The sequence below is a fragment of the Sus scrofa genome, chromosome 6 (assembly GCF_054392235.1).
Source record: "Sus scrofa isolate SSC_HxYL_T2T_F1_AM1 chromosome 6, Sscrofa_HxYL_maternal_Yorkshire_Landrace_v2.0, whole genome shotgun sequence".
Lineage (NCBI taxonomy): Eukaryota > Metazoa > Chordata > Mammalia > Artiodactyla > Suidae > Sus > Sus scrofa.
Window position 1 is genome coordinate 170649923 of NC_139388.1, and position 19048 is coordinate 170668970.

Sequence of the window (19048 nt, forward strand, 5' to 3'; positions counted from 1 at the left end):
CGAATCCTTAACCACTGAGCGAGGCCAGGGATGGAAGCTACATCCTCATGGTTCCTAGTCAGGCTTGTTTCCGCTGCACCACAATGGGAACTCCCATAAATGTTTTTTCTATGCCAGATTCTGTGTTAGCTACCAGGACTATAAAATGAATAGGTCTGTTCATGTTACAGAAGATAGGTAGAGGGAATAAGACTTGGAGGCAGGAGGATCAGTTAATCCAGGCCGGAGATTATTATGGTCTTGGGCTGAGGCGGTGTTAGGCCAGTGAAAGGGAAGGGGCTCGAATGGAAAGATACTTAGGAGACAGAATCCACATCATTTTGTGACCCTCGTGGATATGGAGCAGAGGGAGGAGCTAGGATGCCTCCCCGAAGCCCTGGCCCCACCTGCTTCTCCAGCCTCACTGCACACTGCTTTACCCTCTCGCAGCTGCTAGTCCTCTTTACATTCTGTGAACATTCCATGTTCCTCCTGGCCTTAGCACTTCTGCATATGTGCTTTTTTTTAATTTTTTTATTGTTATTTCCCCAATACAATTTTTTTTTTTTTTGCTGTATAGCATCGTGACCCAGTTACACATACATATATAGATTCTTTTTTCTCCCATTATCATGCTCCATCATAAGTGACTAGATATAGTTCCCAGTGCTACACAGCAGGATCTCATTGCTAATCCATTCCAAATGCAATAGTTTGCATCTATTAACCCCAGCTCCCAATCCATCCCACTCCCTCCCCCTAGGCAAAACCACAAGTCTGTCCTCCAAGTCCATGATTTTCTTTGCTGTGGAAGGTTCATTTGTACAATATATTAGATTCCAGATATAAGTGATATCTTATGGTCGTCGTCTTTCTCTTTCTGACTTGCTTCACTCAGCATGAGAGTCTCTAGTTCCATCCATGTTGCTGCAAATGGCATTATTTTGTTCTTTTTTATGGCTGAGTAGTATTCCATTGTGTATATATACTACATCTTCCTAATCCAATCATCTGTCGATGGACATTTGGGGTTTTGTTGTTGTTGATGTTTTAGGGCTGCACTTGTAGCATATGGAAGTTCTCAGGCTAGGGGTCAAATCGGAGCTGCAGCTGCCAAACTATACCACAGCCACAGCAATGCCAGATCTGAGCCACATCTGTGACCTACGCCACAACAACACCAGATGCATAAACCACTGAGTGAGGCCAGGAATCAAACCTGCATCCTCATGGATACGAGTCAGGTTCTTAACCCACCAAGCCACAACTGGAACTCCTGCTTTTTTTTTTTCTACCTGGAGTTTTCTTTACCACTCTTCTGCCATTCCCCATCCTTTCACCTGGTTAATTCTAATTTATTCTATAAAATTCTGCTCAAAATGTTATTTCCTCAAGTATCCCATCCCTCACCACTCCTGTCCCTAAACCAGGTCAGTGCTTCCATGTTATACACGATCCTAGCATTCTGTACTTCTTCACAATTAGAATTAAATAATTACCTGTGGACTTAGTTGTTGAATATCTGTCTCCCCAGCTAAATATAAACACCATAAAGCTGGGGATCATTTGGTCTTTTCACAGATGTATCCTTGCGACCGAACATAGCAGATCTTTAATAGTTATTGGTTGAATGACTTAACTAACCTTGATTTAAGATAATATTTAAAAGATCAAAATTAATATCTTTAGATGTTTTGGCTCTTCGAATTTCTTGTGGTCTCTAAAGAGAAGACACGGACTGTAACGTTCTGGTTGCTAGATTGAATCTGACTGGGGAGACCATGTATTGCATGTTCTCTGCCGTTTGCCCCTGCCAGGATTCCAGTTTGCTGTCAGTTTGGTGATTGGGTGTCATGGTAACTGACTGTATGTAAACAAAGGGTGAAAATTGAGTTAGTATGATTTAGCCATGTCCTAATTAAAAAAAAAAAAAAAATTTTTTTTTAAGGAGCAGTGCCAAACATCACTCTGATTTTCCTAAGCCACAATACGAAGTTGGAGTTTGGGAAGCATTATAGTAGAAATAAATTGCTCGGTGCTTAGACTCTAAAGCCAGACTGCCTAGGTTCAAATCCTCACTCTGCCCCTTACAGGCTGTGTAAAATTCGACAAGTTAAATCATTTCTCTCAGCCTCAGTTTCTTTACCTGCCAAGAATGGAGATGGTAGCACTAAACACGTACCATTGTGGTGAGGCTGTAAATGATGTGATGTTGGTAAAAGAGCACAGGGTCAGTGTGCAGAACTGAAGTGATGAGGAGCTACTTTCTTTTTAAATCCAAAGAAGCAGTTGGGCTGTGTTCCAGAAGTCTATTAATTTGAAGGCAACTCCTTACACATTTACTTTTCCTCCTTTTTATTTCTTTATATTGTCTTTTTATGGCCACACCTGTGGCATATGGAAGTTCCCAGGCCAGAGGTCCAGTCGGAGCTGCAGCCACTGGCCTTCCCCACAGCCACAGCAACCTGAGATCCAAGCCGCACCTGCAGCTTGCACCACGTGAAACTCACGGCAATGCCAGATTCTTCACCCACTGAGCAAGGCCAGGGATCAAACCCACATCCTCATGGATACTAGTTGAGTTCATTAACCGCTGAGCCACGATGGGGGATTCCTACTTTTCCTAGTTTTTAAAGCCTAAGATGTGTCACTATGTGAATTTGAGGTCATTTTAATTTCTGTTATCATGAGTATAATCATGCAATAAAGTTGGGGCAAATTGCCTAACTTGTCTGAGCCAGTTCCTCATCTGTGTAATTATTTCATTTTCTCTTCTGCCCCCTACTATTTGATTCTGAGTCTTGGCTTGGCTGCTTCCTGGCAGAATGACCTTGAGCAAGGTACTTAACCTCTCTGTGCTTGTGTTTCCTCGCATGTGAAATGGGAATAATAATAGTCATCAGTCAGGGTTTTTCGGAGAAATGAGGAATTGGCCGACACAATTATGGGAGCTGACAAGTCTGACCTCCGTAGGGCAGGCCATCAAGCTGGAAATTTGGGGGTAGGATCTGATGCTGCTGTCTTGAGGCAGAAATTCTTCTTTCACAGAGAAACCTCACTTTCACCTGTGAGGCAAGTGCTTGGATGAGACCCACCCACATTATTAGGGATAATTTCCTTTGGTAAAAGTCAGCTGGTTGTCGATGTGAACCACATCTGCAAAAGCCCTCCATAGCAACACCGATCAATTAGGTTTTGATTGAGGTAACTGAGTTCTGTAGCCTAATCAAACTGGCATCTAAAACTTACCGTCACACCTACTATCAAATTCATAAAAATTGTGGAAATTTAATGTGTGGATGCATGTAAAGCACTTAGATTCTGACACCTAGGAGGCACTCAAAAAGAGAAGCTATTATTATATACTCTTTAAATCCTCAGAGTACTCTGGCTCTAGAAGAGATAAGAAGATTCAGTGATGGTTGCTATGAAATTATGTCTGTGCTGGATTGAACCTTGAAGGTCTTCTTCACCAGCCTCTCATCTTAAAAATATGCTTGCTGAGGTCCAATCAGTTTTTCATACTGCAACAGAGTGATTTTGCTTTTTTTTTTTTTTGTCTTTTCTAGGGTCACACCCGAGACATATGGAGATTCCCAGGCTAGGGGTCTAATCGGAGCTACAGCTGCTGGCCCACAGCAACATGGGATCCGAACTGTGTCTTCGACCTACCCCACAGCTCACGGGCAACGCCAGATCCTCAACCCACTGAGCAAGGCCAGGGATCGAACCCGCAAGCTCATGGTTCCTAGTCGGATTCATTAACCACTGAGCCATGACAGGAACTCCCTGATTTTACTTTTTGATAGTGATGAGCAATACACAGAGTAAGCTCTGCCCTTGTAGAGCTTACATCTTAATAAGATACCCATTGTTTCTGTCCCAACTCTAACCAGTATTCTTACTCGTTTTCATGTAGGAAGGGAATGAAAGAATTGGGTTCAGAGACTGCCCCTGAGCAAGCAGAAAGGTTTCTACTCACCTTTTAGATTCAGAGACTTGGAACCCATGCTTTTCTCACAGAAGCACCATTGTCTTATTTGAAATTTTAAAGTAGTCCTTCAGGGTCTCTTCTCACCAGGACTTAAATCATTGCCTAAATACTCCTGAGGGCCTGAGGGGAAACAAAAATGGACTTTCTTAGCACCGGGTTTTCAACCACTCTAAAACTCGGCCATTGGGGAGTTGTCTCCAATTTCCTTGACATGGAGACCCAATAACAAAAACTGCATGAAAGCATGAACAGTAAATCTTTAGGACACGTTACAGTTTGACCAAGTACTTTTAAGAGACAGGCAGAGCAAGTGTTATTGTCCCCACTTTATTAAGGAGGAAGCTTAGGCTCAGCGTTACAAAGTGAGTTGACCCAAACTACTCTGGCTGCTTCCGTCCCAGTGTAGTGCGCTCTCTGTTGTGTCATTTTGCAGGCCATCTCTAGGGATAGAAATCTGATGAGCTGCTTCTCAATCCTGCAGCTCTCTCTCTTCATTTTAAGGTGAAGGCAGTCTCTGTCCACACGTAGTTACATCTGAATGTAACTTTTTTTACTTTGCTTTAAACAAATGACAATAAATATTTTTAAACCTGCAACTTCGTTGAGAAAAAGCCTCTGGGAACTTTTAGCTGTATATCCGAAGGCTATGAAGTTAGCCAGTTAATGTTGATACTTTTCTTGCTCTGGAAATTCATCTTAACTGTTCAAGTAATGTGCACCTTTCCTAGGATTGGACCTAAATGTGCCTTTAATAGTGTTAATTTTGCTAGTTTTTATGAGTATGTTTATATATTTAGGTCTTATTCTGTAATTAACCTTAATTATCTGAAACTTAAACTTTGGAACATTTTTTCCTTCTCATTTTAAAATTCTTAGTATACATGTATGTGTAACGGGTCACCTTGCTGTACAGTAGAAAATTGACAGAACCCTGTAAACCAGCTATAATGGAAAAAATAAAAATCATTATAAAACAAAAAAATAAATAAATAATTTAAAAAATAAAATTCTGCCAGTTCACAGTGGTAGCTCTGAAACTTATATATGCACCTCTCATCATTTGCAGATATTTCTCTAATAAATACAAGAATATTTAAAAATTGCTTTTATATTCATAAAGCAAAGTGCCTTAAAAAAGGAAAGTCTCTGGAGTTCCTGTTGTGGCTCAGTGGTTAACGAACCTGACTACTCTCCATGAGGACGAGGGTTCGATCCCTGGCCCTGCTCAGTGGGCTAAGGATCTGGCGTTGCCATGAGCTGTGTAGCTTGCAGAGCAGCTCAGATCTGGCATGGCTGTGGCTGTGGTGTAGGCTGGCAGCTATAGCTCCCATTGGACCTCTAGCCTGGGAACCTTCATATGCCTCGGGCACAGCCCTAAAAAGCCAAAAAAAAGGAAAGTCTCTAAAATTAGCCTCACCTCACCTTTGTTCCCCTCTCTGCATACCATTTGGTGCAACATATCACGTATGATGTACCAGTGGGGAAGTTGTCTCCGATTATTGTCATTTAATCATGTGCTATGACTTTCGAGGACTTTGTCCAGGACTTTGTCATGGAGTCTTTCAGAGGTAGGGTAATATAAAAAAAAAGAAAAGAAACTTTGGAATCGGTCAGACCTGTTTCCAAATCTTAGATATATCATTTGCTAGCTGAGAGGCCTCAGGCAAATTATTTAACTTTTGAGCCTCAGTTTACATACCTTTAAGGAAAAAATAAGACCAACTTCATAGGATTGTTATGATAAATTATTAAATGTACCCAACACAGTTCCAACAAATATTTGATATTCCTCTCCTTTCTTCTGTTAGCATTCCTCGGCCTAGCCATCTGATACTCAAGTCTTAATAAACTTGGGTTGAATGATTGTTTGAAGACATGTTTTGTCAAAGGAGAAGAATCGTATTTAGAGAAGTAATAGTATTATGGGATGAATTTGCTATTGAATTTGACCTTTTTTTTTTTTCAATTTAGTTATAACTTTAAAATGTATTCTCTAGGAGTTCCCGTCGTGGCTCAGTGGTTAACGAATCCGACTAGGAACCATGAGGTTGTGGGTTTGATCCCCGGCCTTGCTCAGTGGGTTCAGGATCCGGCGTTGCCGTGAGCTGTGGTGTAGGTTGCAGACGCGGCTTGGATTCCGTGTTGCTGTGGCTGTGGTGTAGGCCGGTGGCTATGGGTCCGATTGGACCCCTAGCCCGGGAACCTCCATATGTCACAGGAGCAGCCCAAGAAAAAAGACAGAAATGCATTCTCTGTACATTTCAAAATTGTTGGCGCTGTGTGCTAGTGAGCAGAGGGGTAAAACTGCATCGCCTCACTGCGCCAAGGTCTTTGCTTTCTACGTCGTATGAGGCTTCTTGCCTTTCAGCTAGTTCTCACCGTCACCACTGTGGAAATCTTTGTTTTGGGGAGGTAACGTGGCCCTCTCTTCCCTGTCTTTCCTCGGGACATTCTTCTGGCTCCTTTCATTTATAGCACTTACCTTACCCTAGATTGTGCTGACATTATTTGTAGACTTGTCTTTGGCCACAAAGAGCTCAAAATCTACTACAGAGGTTCCTGACTTACTCCAGCCTTGTGATTAACCTTTTCGAGACTGTGACAGAAACTATGAAATGTGCCCCCCTGAAGAGTGTACATATGTCCAAACAAAAGTCTACTTTGGGGAAACTTTCAGGGATTCTTTTTCAAGATTGTCTGTTCGTTAAGAGCAGCACCTGGGTGTCACTGACCTTTGGCAGAGCCTCCCCTGTACGTAGGAGTAATCGTTTTTGAATGGACGAATTGAAATGCAAAATGACAATCTTCAGGTGTCTTCCTGCAGAATCTCTAAACACATCTTCTCTGTTTCCATAGGCTTCCATCTCAGCGGCACAGTAACTGAGCCGGCCACTGCTTCTGAACCAGCAGTGACTTACAAAGTTACCATCAGTTTTGATCGATGCAAAATCACTTCGGTGACATGTGGCTGTGGGAACAAAGACATCTTCTACTGTGCTCACGTGGTGGCGCTCTCGCTCTACAGAATCCGTAAACCAGACCAAGTCAAGTTGCGTCTTCCCATCTCGGAAACCCTTTTCCAGATGAATAGGGACCAGCTACAAAAGTTTATTCAGTATTTAATCACGGCACACCACACTGAAGTTCTTCCTACTGCACAGAAACTGGCAGATGAGATTCTGTCCTCCAACTCCGAAATCAACCAAGTAAACGGTAACTGTACAGTATTTCTGTTGTTAAAAACTCTGTGTTGTTGCTTTGTTGCATATTTAGAGATTGGGGTACTTTTGCAGTTGTATTCACTTAACCCGAATCAGCTCATTCTATCCAAACTCTTGATTCAGTCTGTTTCTTAAAGCAGTCCAGTTGTCTTCGTCATAAAGGTTTGGTAAAAAAGGACAGAGGATGTGAGAGTTACACATTGATTTAGTTTATGGACGTTATTTGTCCGTACAGTCCCTGCCCATGGGAGCCTGGAATATTCAGGAGTGAGAGGAAACATGAAATGATTTGTGTCATCCAGTGAACTGAGATGGATATGAGGATCTCGCTGCATTTCGGGATCCTGCGTAACAGGGTTGCTCTGCAGAGCATCTGTTAGGATTGTGTTGATGAGCGTTGTAAGAGGAGGCCGTGTGAAGGAGAAAGAGTCTGTTTACCTACTCATTCAGCACCTGCGCTACGTACAGGGCTGATGGTGGCGGGCGTAAAGCAAGCATGGTTCCTGCCTGCAAGTAGCTTATAATGTAGTAGAAAAGCCAACTAACTCTAAAATAAATGCTTGCTTTTATTATGAATCCAGGTTGTAGACATTTAATCAGAGGAAACCATTGAAGAATTTTGATAAGAGGGGCCTTATGAGCCACCTTTTCGTGTGTTTGTTAGGTCCTACTATGTTCTAGGCATCATGCAAGGGACTTCATGTATGTCTATATATGTTAATTCATTTAGTTTTCGAAACTCTCCTGCAAGGTGGGCGTTAGAATCATTTCCACGTTATAAATAAGGAAATTATTGATAACCTAGGCGCACCCGACTTCAGAACCCCAGTGTTTTATGCTCCTCTCTACTTTCGCTTTTGTTTGTTAAAGTAGAGTTGGTTTTCCATGTTGTGTCCATTTCTGCGGTACAGCAGAGTGACCCAGTCATCCGTATGCGTATACCTTCTTTTTCTCATATTATCTTCCATCAGGTTCTATCCCCTATATCCACAGGGGATTGGATATAGTCCCCTGTGCTGTACAGTGGGACCTCACGTCTCTGTCTTTAGACGATAACTTTGGTATTAGTGTGAACAGGACAGTGAGACCAGGTGGATGGTCTGTATGGTACTGCAGTCTGCGTGCCAGGGGGCCTGCCTTCCCCACTTGTGCCGTAGAGCTAATCAAGTCCCGCATACAACCTCCCCACTCCTCAGAAACAGGGATAGTCAGACAGGCTTCCAGGAACTTGTGCTAACCAGCGGAAATAACCTTCTTTTGCTTTATCCTCAGAGTTGTAGAGTTTACTTGATAACTGAGCTCTCTCTATTGGAGAGTTACTGTTAAAGAGTAGCTTTATTGGAGGTCCTATCACAGAGCAGCAGAAACGAATCCGACTAGGAACCACGAGGATGCAGCTTCAATCTCTGGCCTCACTCTGTAGGTTAAGGATCTGATGCTGCTGTGAGCTGCGGTGTAGGCTGCAGACGCAGCTTGGATCTGGCGTTGCTGTGGCTGTGGCATAAGCCAGCAGCTGTAGCTCCGATGAGACCCCTAGCCTGGGAACTTGCATGTGCCATAAGCACAGATCTAAAAAAGGCAAAAAAAAAAAAGCTTTTTTTCTTCCTATCCTACATTAGGAGGCTCTTCTTTCTCTGGCCTCCTTAAGTCTAGAGTTCTCAGGAACCTGAGTTCAGCTCCATCTCCAGGTCTGTAGCACCACAACTGGGCTCTGGTTTCCTGCCTCATTCCCACAGATATGCCTGGAATTCTTGGCTATATCCAAGCTCTCTTGCCTTCTCTTGAACTAACCATCTCGGTTGAGGACCTTTATTGCACCTGTTTTGTTCACCACCATTATCACCAGAATCTTCCTCTTTTATCACTGTGCTAAAGCAGCCTTTGTCCCTTGTTACACCTCCTGTCTCGGCATTTTATTATTTGTCTGCAGTTAGACGTAAGTTGCCATAGTGAACCTGAGCTGTTATCCTCAACCTTCTCCAGGAACTACTACTTCTGTACCTGTGTTCATCCAGATGTTTCTCCCAGACTATCACTAGCTTTCTCTCCCAGGCCTCCTAGCATTCCCCAAGGTCTTCCCTAATATATTGCTAATGACCAGTGCTGATATAGGCAGTGATACTGAAAATGATGGGGAGGGAGGAGTGGAGATGGGTTAGAGGCAGCATGGACTGGATTCAACATCCGAGTGCATAGGGTGAGTGGGCAGTGAAGACAGGGAAGGTGAGAGAAGACTGAGCTCTAGAATGTCCAGCTAGGATGGCTGGACTTGATAACAATATTGCCATTCACTTAGGGAACGCAAAGCGAGGAATAAATGTAGGAGGAAGATTAATTCAGTCTAAATTTGAAGTGCTTGTAAAGCAGTTAGGTAAAGATTTCTGATACGCAATTGGATACCTGGATCTGGAACCAAGGACAAAAGTCGGAAGTTTGGAGTTACTAGCATGGAGATGAGCTTTGATGTCATGTTTCTGGTCCCTGCTAAATCTCTAGACACTTAGAACATCTTTTCTTCTCTCTCTCAGGCCCTACTCCTTACCCAAATGGACTTACAAGGCAGGAATAAGATTTCTAAAGCTGCTAGCTACCTGCTTTTAATCCCAGGAACGGATCCAGACATGCTCTCCTCTCCACATCCCCAAAACTGTTACTGTTACTAATCCCTATACGTGGTTTTAACTAGACTTTGTCTTGTCCCCTTTGGATTGATGGCTTAGTTTGGACTCTCCTTGCAACTCATCATTTAGCATTGCTCCATTCTCTGTTTGTGATTTGCCCTGCCAACTCCGTACCCGGAGATGCTCCGGCATACAGCATCCTGGCCAGGGCTTCAGTTGCTGCTTATCCGTAGAGAGAGTTCGGATACCAAGAGAAAAGTAAGATAACTTGAGAAGTCAGGTCAGGAGCCATGTCTTACAAATGTCTGAGTTTCCATCACCAAGCATGGTACATGGTGCTTGGAAAATAGGAAGGATTTGCTGAATGAATACAGCCATGCGTATGCAGTACAGGAATTAAGCAAAATAGAACTCCCTATGTTGATATTTCTTAAAGATTAATCTTGCATTTTCTCCTTTTATTCTACATGATCTCCACAGGCCCTCTCAGCCACATCCTTAACCCTATATCATCTGTGTACTATGACTCACAGTTGGTTTTCTTCCATATCACAGACATCCCCACGATCAACGTATCCCAAAGATGCATTTATCTTCTTCCTCCAAACTTGCTCCATAAATGGCACCAACATCAGCTCCTGATCCTGATAGAAACCTCGGAGTCGTCTCTAACACTTGTTTCTCAATTCACGCGCATTCCAGTGCAAGACCTGTTAATGTTACCGCCCATCATCCTCCACTTCTCCCTATTGATAGAGGCAACATTGTAGTCTCCCGCCTGAATTGCTCATATATCCTTCCAGCTGATCTTTCCATATCTGCTGTTGCTCCCTCCTGTCCCGTGCTCCACACAGCCATCCAGAGTAACTTCTCTAAGGCAATGCCACACTTCATGCTTGTGGGTCAGCTCGGTAAAGAAGAGGAAGATTAATGAATGGGCCTTGCAGATGGCCACCCGGGATTCTTTTTTTGGCCACCCCATGGCCTATGGAGTTCCCGGGCTACGCAGCAGCTGCAGCAACACCAGATCCTTTAATCCACTGTGCTGAGCAGGGGATCAAACCTGCATCCTCCTGGTGCTTCCAATCCCATCGCACCACAGCCAGAACTCCTCACCCAGATTCTTTAGTGACTTTGTGAAGCTGATACAATGTGTGCAGCTTATCTTGTGGGAGCATGATTGAGAGCAAAGCTCTGGACGTCCTCAGCTCACGTCCCACCTCTGCCACTTCCTGGTTATGCCACCTTCGTGCATTCTTCAGCCTTTTTAAGCATTAGTTTTCCCATGTATATAGTGGAGACATAATGCCTATCTCATAGCATTATGATGAAAATTAAAGAAGATGTGAATAAAAAAAGTAACTTCTCTATAACTATAGATTTTGTCCTATCACTTCCCTTTTTTTTTTTTTTTTTTTTTTTTTGTCTTTTTGCCATTTCTTGGGCCACTTCTGGGGCATATGGAGGTTCCCAGGCTAGGGGTTGAATCGGAGCTATAGCCGCCAGTCTATGCCAGAGCCACAGCAACGCGGGATCCAAGCTGCGTCTGCAACCTACACCACAGCTCACGGCAACGCCGGATCCTTAATCCACTGAGCAAAGCCAGGGATCGAACCTGCAACCTCATGGTTCCTAGTCGGATTCTTTAACCACTGCGCCATGACAGGAACTCCTATCACTTCTTGTTTAAAATCCTTCAGTGGCCTCCTGTTGCTCTTAGAGCGAAATCCAAATTTCAAAACTTGCATCATCTGGCTCTTGCCTTCATTTTCTTATGATACTCCCTGTCTTTGGAGTACTCTTCCTATTTTCTCCCCCTTATGGTAGATGTACTTAATCACCAGAATAATTTATGGCTCCATGTTTTTTTAAGCAAAAAATGCACACACATTTCCTCCAATCTGCCGGGCTAACTCCTCTTCACTCCTTAGGTATTCACTTAAATGTCACTTTCTCAGCAAAAACTGATTTGACCTGTCTTTCTTTACATACACATATGTACATGTGTGATTATTTGCTTGGCGTCCCTTCCCCAAACTCATCTATCACCTTTGCAGGAATGGGGACTGTATCTATTTATTTAAGCCTGTGTATCCAGGTCCTGGCGCATAGGAGGCTTTCAGTAAATATGGAACAACGGAAATGTCAGAAAGTCCTCCTCGGGGCCTCCTGCCCGTTTGTGCTCTCCCATGTGACTCTAATTTCCTAAGTAGTCACACCAACTCCTTAACAATTCGTTACCTGAGTGCCTCGCATATTGACTTACCCCCTTTTTTTCTGCAACCACACATCTTGGCAGCTCAGTTTCTTATCTCCTGCGTTCCTTGTAGACCAGAAAACATTTACACAGTTTATCTTCCTTTCTTTGCTGTCAGATAAACCCTTTTGAAATCTTAGGTAAAATTTTACTGTTAGTAGCTCTCTGGGCTTTGCCTCAACCCTAGCCCTGTCCCAGCAGCTTTCCCCTCGATACTAACAAACTGTGCTTCAGTTCTTCCGCAGCTACTGCTACACCTCCACCTGGGCTCAAAAGAGTCACCAGCTTTCTCCATACTCCTTCAGCTCCTTAGAGGGAGTGTCATTCCACACCTCTTACCAGTTGACTAAGGCCAGCTGCCCTGGGAGACTGGGTCCTGCTCCTGATTTTTCATAGCCTAATGGAACCACCCAAGGGTCAGAACTGGTAGACAGTCACCTCTGCCCTTGCTTTTGGAACGCCATTGCTGCTCTTTCCTCACCAGCAAGATACTCAGAGGCCCAATCCTTGGTTTATACCTAGTTTATCTCATTTTGTTTTAGTCCTGTCTCTGTAGAGCGACTGAAAACTAGAATCAGAAGTGAGACTCTGTAATCCGCATTTTTAACACGAACCCTAAATGATTAACATTTGTGAATCACTGTAGTGGTGAGAACTCTATTCTCACTGGGGAGGAAGTTCATTATTCTGACCTAACCTACATTCTGTGTGGTAGACGGGACCAAGAAAGGATTCTGCTATTTTCAGACACACCATCCAGCTCACATTCAGGGCCCGAAGCCAGGTGGTAGATCCCAATAGTATAAGGCTAGAGGCCAAGATACAGCCTCGTGGTGAAGAACACAGACCTTGAAGAGAGGCCAACATGTAGAACCCAACTCATATTTCCTTCTGTTGTATTACTTACCTGATGAAGCTTTAGCTATTTTCATTTTAAAGTTGGAACGATAAAACACAACATTGTAAATCAACTGTACTCCAATATAAAATAAAAATTAGGCGTTCCCGTTATGGCTCGGCAGTAACAAACCTGACTAGCATCCATGAGGACGCGAGTTCGATCCTGGCCTCACTCATTGGGTTAAGGATCCAGGGCTGCCGTGAGCTGTGGTATAGGTCGTAGACACGGCTCAAATCCTGCATTGCTATGGCTGCAGCTGCAGCTCAGATTTGACCCTTAGCCTGGGAACTTCCATATGCTGAGGGTGCGGCCCTAAAAAGAAAAGTGAAATAAAAATCAAACTTAAAATTTACATAAAAATTTAAAAATTAGGATTGTCATACCTCCTCACAGAATTGCTAGGAGGAGAGTTGATTAGAATTTACTCTAGGGATATTCCTTGAGTGCCTGTTACATTCCAGGCACTATTCTATATGTTGCAAATATGCCAGCAAATAAAACAGTTTATACCCTCAAGGAGCATACATTCTAATGAGGATGTGTAGAAAAAGTGCTTAAGCTCTGTCCTGTAGGAAGCTCTCCGTAAAGGGCTGTCATTAACAAATACTTAAGGATAGGGAGTATATTTCTTTTGCTTTGCCACTTTTAAGTTTACAGAAGAAGCATAGGATATATTACTTGCCCACCTGGAGCTTAAATCTGGATGTTCCGTAAGACATATATTTGTTCATCCTGTAAACATTAACTCAGTGCTACACTGAGCCAGACACTGTGAGGTAACAAAAGTGAATCCCTGCTCTTGAAAAATTTCAATGTAGTTGGGTCTGTATGAGAAGTGCATTGTTCCAATGTAAAGCAAACTGCGACAGGTCCCTAAGAGAAGTCATAAAAAGTGTTCAGGAGAATGGTACTGCCTTTATGTGCACATGAACATAAGGCAGGCTTACCTTTGACAGGTGGCAACGGGTCATATGACTAATTCAGACAGGAGGTAAAAAATAAAAAAAATAAAAAAAACCCTTCTGCCAAGTGAACGAAGCATTACAAGAATTTGGCAGCATTTAGCCTCTCTGTATACTTATTTTATGACTTTTCTCTCACTGCAGCCCTGACTGTAGAGCTGAGGCAATATTGACCATGAAAAGCATTGCTTTTTGGCCAAAGAACAAACAGGTTGTAGGGAGAGGAAGGGACGTAGAAGAAAAAGCGTATAAGTCAAGTCATAAGAAGATGTGGTTGACTTCTGGTTCTGGGAGCACCAAGGTACTAGCTGAAACATAGCGTAAGTACGGGAAAGACAAGGCTAGAAATGAACTGGCCCGAGCAGAGTGCCCTGAAGGCCAAGCTAAGGCATTTGGGCTTAATTTATGAAGAAGAGTTTATCCCTGAGGACTTCTGAGCAGGGAAGTGATATGATCAGAGCTGTACTTAGAATAATACATTTGAAGAAACGTAGCATAGAGTAGATACCATAAACTAGATGCTCATAGTGTAAGTAGTATTTTGTAGAAAAAATTAGTGTGTGAGCCCTCCTGACTCTCTGGTGAATAAGGTGCTCTAAAAAAGCTTTGCAGAAGAAGCAGCTTTTCTCTGCAGACCTGAATTTCACTTAAGCAAGGCTCTGATATAAGGAGACAGGAGGGGTAAACTGACTGATTAAAATAAACATGCTAGGCATTTATAACCAACTCTACCACCACACCTCTAGAGTATTAACTTACAGTCTTTTGTCACTTGAAGACAAGGTTCTAAAAACTTATCGCAGGGCTCTGTTTTCGAGAAAGTGAGAAAAGGAGATTCATTTTCATTCCACAAATATTTCCTAGAGGCCTGTCACATTACCAGCACTCTGCTACAGGTGATTCAGCCATGAGCAAGGCGCTAATAGGCTACTAGGGAAGAGGATGCATGAACAGCTAAAACTGTGTTTTAAGCAGTTTTGTTGAGGTGAGCCCAAATGTGAAAGATATTTTGAGTATAAATATATAAAGTGTATATAACTGTGCCTGGGCAAGTTTGTAGAAATTTAGAATTCTCTTTATTTGAGAAGTTACAATTTTATAATGAACTTTAAAAAGAGAACTTTTTGTTTTCTAAGGAAGTATTTTTTAATTTTAAAATAATATGTGTTGGCGTTCCTGTTGTGGCGCAGCAGAAAGGAATCCGACTAGTAACCACGAGGTGGTGGGTTCACTCCCTGGCCTATCTCAGTGGGTGAAGGATCCTGCATTGCCATGAGCTGTGGTGTAGGTTGCAGACGCGGCTTGGATCTTGTGTTGTAGGCCGGTAGCTGTAGCTCCAATTCGGCCCCTAACCTAGGAACCTCCATATGCCACGAGTGTGGCCCTAAAAAGCAAAAAACAAATGAATAAATAAATATGTGTACTATAAGGGCTTATTTGAACGTCAAAAAAAAAGAGGGGAAAAATGTCATTCTTGTTCTCCTAGGGAAAAAAAATACATCACTATTTTCATGTTTGTGTATTTCCTTCTGGGGTTTTTTCCCCCTGAATGGTATTTGTAGACCTGGACGTGGCTAAAAGTGAGACTTAAGTGAAAATGAAACTGTCGTTAGATCTCTGACATTTATTTAGGACCACACAGTTGACCAAGTCCAGATGGACGCAGAAGACCCATCTGTTTCTGAATAGACTCACAGAGGGCCCCTCCTGCTGATTGGGTGGCCAAGGAACCCAAAGGAATCGTTTCACCATTCCCATTCCCCACAGGTGCCCCTGACCCCACAGCTGGGGCCAGCATTGATGATGAGAACTGCTGGCATTTGGATGAAGAGCAAGTGAAAGAACAAGTGAAGCTCTTTCTCTCCCAAGGTGGTCACTATGGCTCTGGAAAGCAGCTCAATTCAATGTTTGCCAAGGTAAGATGTGAACAGGTTTTTTAAAAATGTTTCTTCAGTAAAGTGGGCTCACCACACTTCCGGCTTCACGCATTGTGACTAGCTCACTTGACCTACCTACCCTGAATGCTTGAAAACTAATGGGGGTGGGGTGGGGGGGATGCCCTGAGCAGAGCAGACCTGAGCAGGTTGCATCCAGGGAGCCTTACCACCTCACCCCATAGTCCTCTTCCTTCTAACTCGGCTCTAAGGGGTTAGCATTGCTGGGGAGTTAGGAATGAAGCTGTTTTCCCTCTGCTTTGAACTCAAGGCTGCCGATGAGGCCTTAAATTAGAGACATAGTAGTTTGAAACTGGGGGCTCTCATGCAGACTTTTTCTTTCTTTTTTTTCCTTAACACCTTTAGTGAAATATAATTCCCATAAAATTCACCCTTATGTAAATCAGTATGCACGTCAGTGGGTTTTAGTATATTCACCACAGTCAACTTTAGAACGCTTTCGTTGTCTTAAAAAGAAACCCCATGCCCTTTACCTATCCCTCCTCTATTCCCCGCGTCCCCCTCCCCCAGCCCTGAGCAACCCCTAGTCTATTTTCTGTCTCTATAGATTCCCTATTCTGCACTTCCACAGAGATGGAATCATATAGCATAGAGTCTTTTGTGAGTGGCTTCTTTCATTTAGCATGGTAATTTAAAATATTTAAAAAACAAGCTTCCTTGTGTAGCACAGGGAACTATATCTAGTCACTTGTGATGGGACATGATGGAGGATAATGTGAGAAAAAGAATGTGTGTACGGGAGAAATTGCCGTACGGGAGAAATTGATAGACCATTGTAAATCAACTATAACAAAAAAAATAAAAATCTTAAAAAAAAAGGTATCCATGTTGTAGCGTAACTGTCAATACTTCATTCTTTTTTATGGCCAAATAATATTCCATTGTACAGATTCCACACATTTTGTTTATCCATTTGTCTGTTGATAGGCATTTGATGGTTTCCACCTTTCAGCTATCATAAACAATGCTGTGAACATTCCTATGTAGTGTTTCTGTGTGGACATATATATTTTCCTTTCTAGAAGTGGAATTGATAGGCCATATGGTAGCTCTGTGTTTTAATCATTTGAGGAACTTCCAGACTGATTTCCAAAGTGGCTGCATCATTCTACATTTCCCACCAAACAGTCTGTGAGAGTTCTGATGTCTCTGTATTTTTGCCGACAGTTGTTATCTGGCTTTTTGACTAACCATCCTTGTGAGCGCGGAGCGGTTATCTCATTGTGCGCAGCAGGCTTTCTTGACATGTGCGAAGAACTTGCTTCCAGAACAAGAGGCCTTCTTTTTGGTTCTTTGGATAAGCTGTGCTTAGATACTTCGTCTTCTCCTCCCTTTCCTTCGCCTCCTACTTTTTTATGATGTGCAGTCACCAACCCCTCGCCCTCCTTATGTGTCAGGTTCGAGAGATGCTGCGGATGAGAGATTCCAATGGAGCCAGGATGCTGACGCTAATAACTGAGCAGTTTATGGCCGACCCACGACTCACACTCTGGAGGCAGCAAGGAACAAGCATGACAGATAAGTGCAGGCAGCTCTGGGATGAGCTAGGTAAGTCCTTCCATCTCAGAGAGGAGCTTTGACTATCCTACCGGCTTGCCCCTGGCAGCCGTGTTAGTGAACACTTGCCATCACTCATTACATGGCTCTTGCTAAGTGAACTTTAGCCTAATTGGTAGAAGATTTAGGCTCTACAGAGGCCACCCAGAATAATTCTCAACTCACTTGTGCTTTGCTGTCGACATGAGCATTCCGTTCCAGATGTTACCACGTAGAAGCCTTTGGTGAGAGAAAACCTTTTCCCTTGGCTTCCGTCCAGGGCATCAGACTGGCTCTCCACATACTTACCAGCCGCACACGTCTCACCTTCCCTGGGTGTGCTCTTCTTCGTCACTCCCAGACAGACCTCTTAGACATAAAGCAGTTTCCAAGACTTGAGCTTTGGGCTTGTATTTTTCTTTCTGGATACTCCCTTGAGAATTGTTGTTGTTTTTTTTAATATTATGGCTTTCAGAGTTACCTCTATGGTAATCTCATTCTCGTCTTCTTTCCACTTATCAGAGTTTCAGTCTCATATTAGCAGCTGCCCCATGAAAATCTCCTGATCACCTCAAACTTGAGACCTCCAAAAGTGAAGTCAAACCTTCTTGGAAAAAAGGTTCCCCTGAGCCTGGCATGGGCACCACTGTTTCTTACTCTACCAAATTTATCGTCAAGCATTCCTGCGTCTTTCATTCCCTACATTCAGTCACCAAGTTAATTTGATTCCTTGACCTTCAGATACCACTTAGTGTCCACCCACACTCTTACTTCCCATCGCCCTGATCTGGTCGAGAGCCTTGGGACTCACAGATTCAATTAGACCCCCTGAATGGCCTTTCTGTTCCAGAGTCTCCGCATTAAGGCCTTTGGTCGTTGTTTCTCTTCATCGTTCCCTTGCTCAAAGGCCAGTTTTGCAGGGCTCCTCCCCAGCTCCTCTCCCTCGTTGCAGAGTCCGCTGTACCCTGAACTCACCATCCAGTCATGGCCCCCCTTTGGGGTTACACTGGAAACGTCCTACATGGCACACTCTAAAAGTTTTAATAAAGCTCCTCCGTACTTCCTCCGCCCCAGAAAGCGACAGCAAGCTTTCTACTCATACACAAGAGCACAAGAGAGAAACTGCAGCTTAGGATTTTAGTGACTCCTCCAAAGCATATACATTACAGTCTTAGGGCTGAAAGCCTTGGAGAATGAGGCTTAATGACTCTGAGACTGTGCTTGGTTACTTCGGGGCTGGGGAATGTGCGGCTTGGGTTTGGGTGCTGAGGCTTTTTGATCTCACCTGGGGCACTAATGGCGTTAGAGTTCTCATTAATAATGAATATCTGCATTACTGAGTGTGATTTGCCCGTCCCTGTGTTCGAGACTGTACTCACATTGTTTCATTTAATTCTCATAACAAACTCATGAGGTAATTCTGTGTGTATTGAAAGGAGCAGAGACGGCTCTGGGTACAGAATAAAATAAAGAATTTTAGAAGACGGTCTCTGCCGGAACCCAGTCACACTTTCCGAAGCACGGGAACGTTGAACTGTTAGTCTGAGGTTACTAGTCCACCGAGTTGTGACCAGGGTCACGTGACACAATACATGACCACTTGGGGACAGCGTCTAGACGCT

The 19048-nt window shown here is 43.3% G+C and overlaps 1 protein-coding gene across 4 annotated transcripts in view; it reads left to right on the top strand.

Moving 5' to 3' along the window:
• ZSWIM5 (zinc finger SWIM-type containing 5) overlaps positions 1-19048 on the top strand; it is a 187398-nt gene that overhangs the window by 128035 nt on the left and 40315 nt on the right. For all 4 annotated transcript variants that reach the window (NM_001445093.1, XM_084958268.1, XM_084958270.1 and 1 more), the window contains 3 exon segments: positions 6830-7186; positions 15703-15851; positions 17288-17438. In NM_001445093.1, the coding sequence (NP_001432022.1) occupies positions 6830-7186; positions 15703-15851; positions 17288-17438 (657 nt within the window).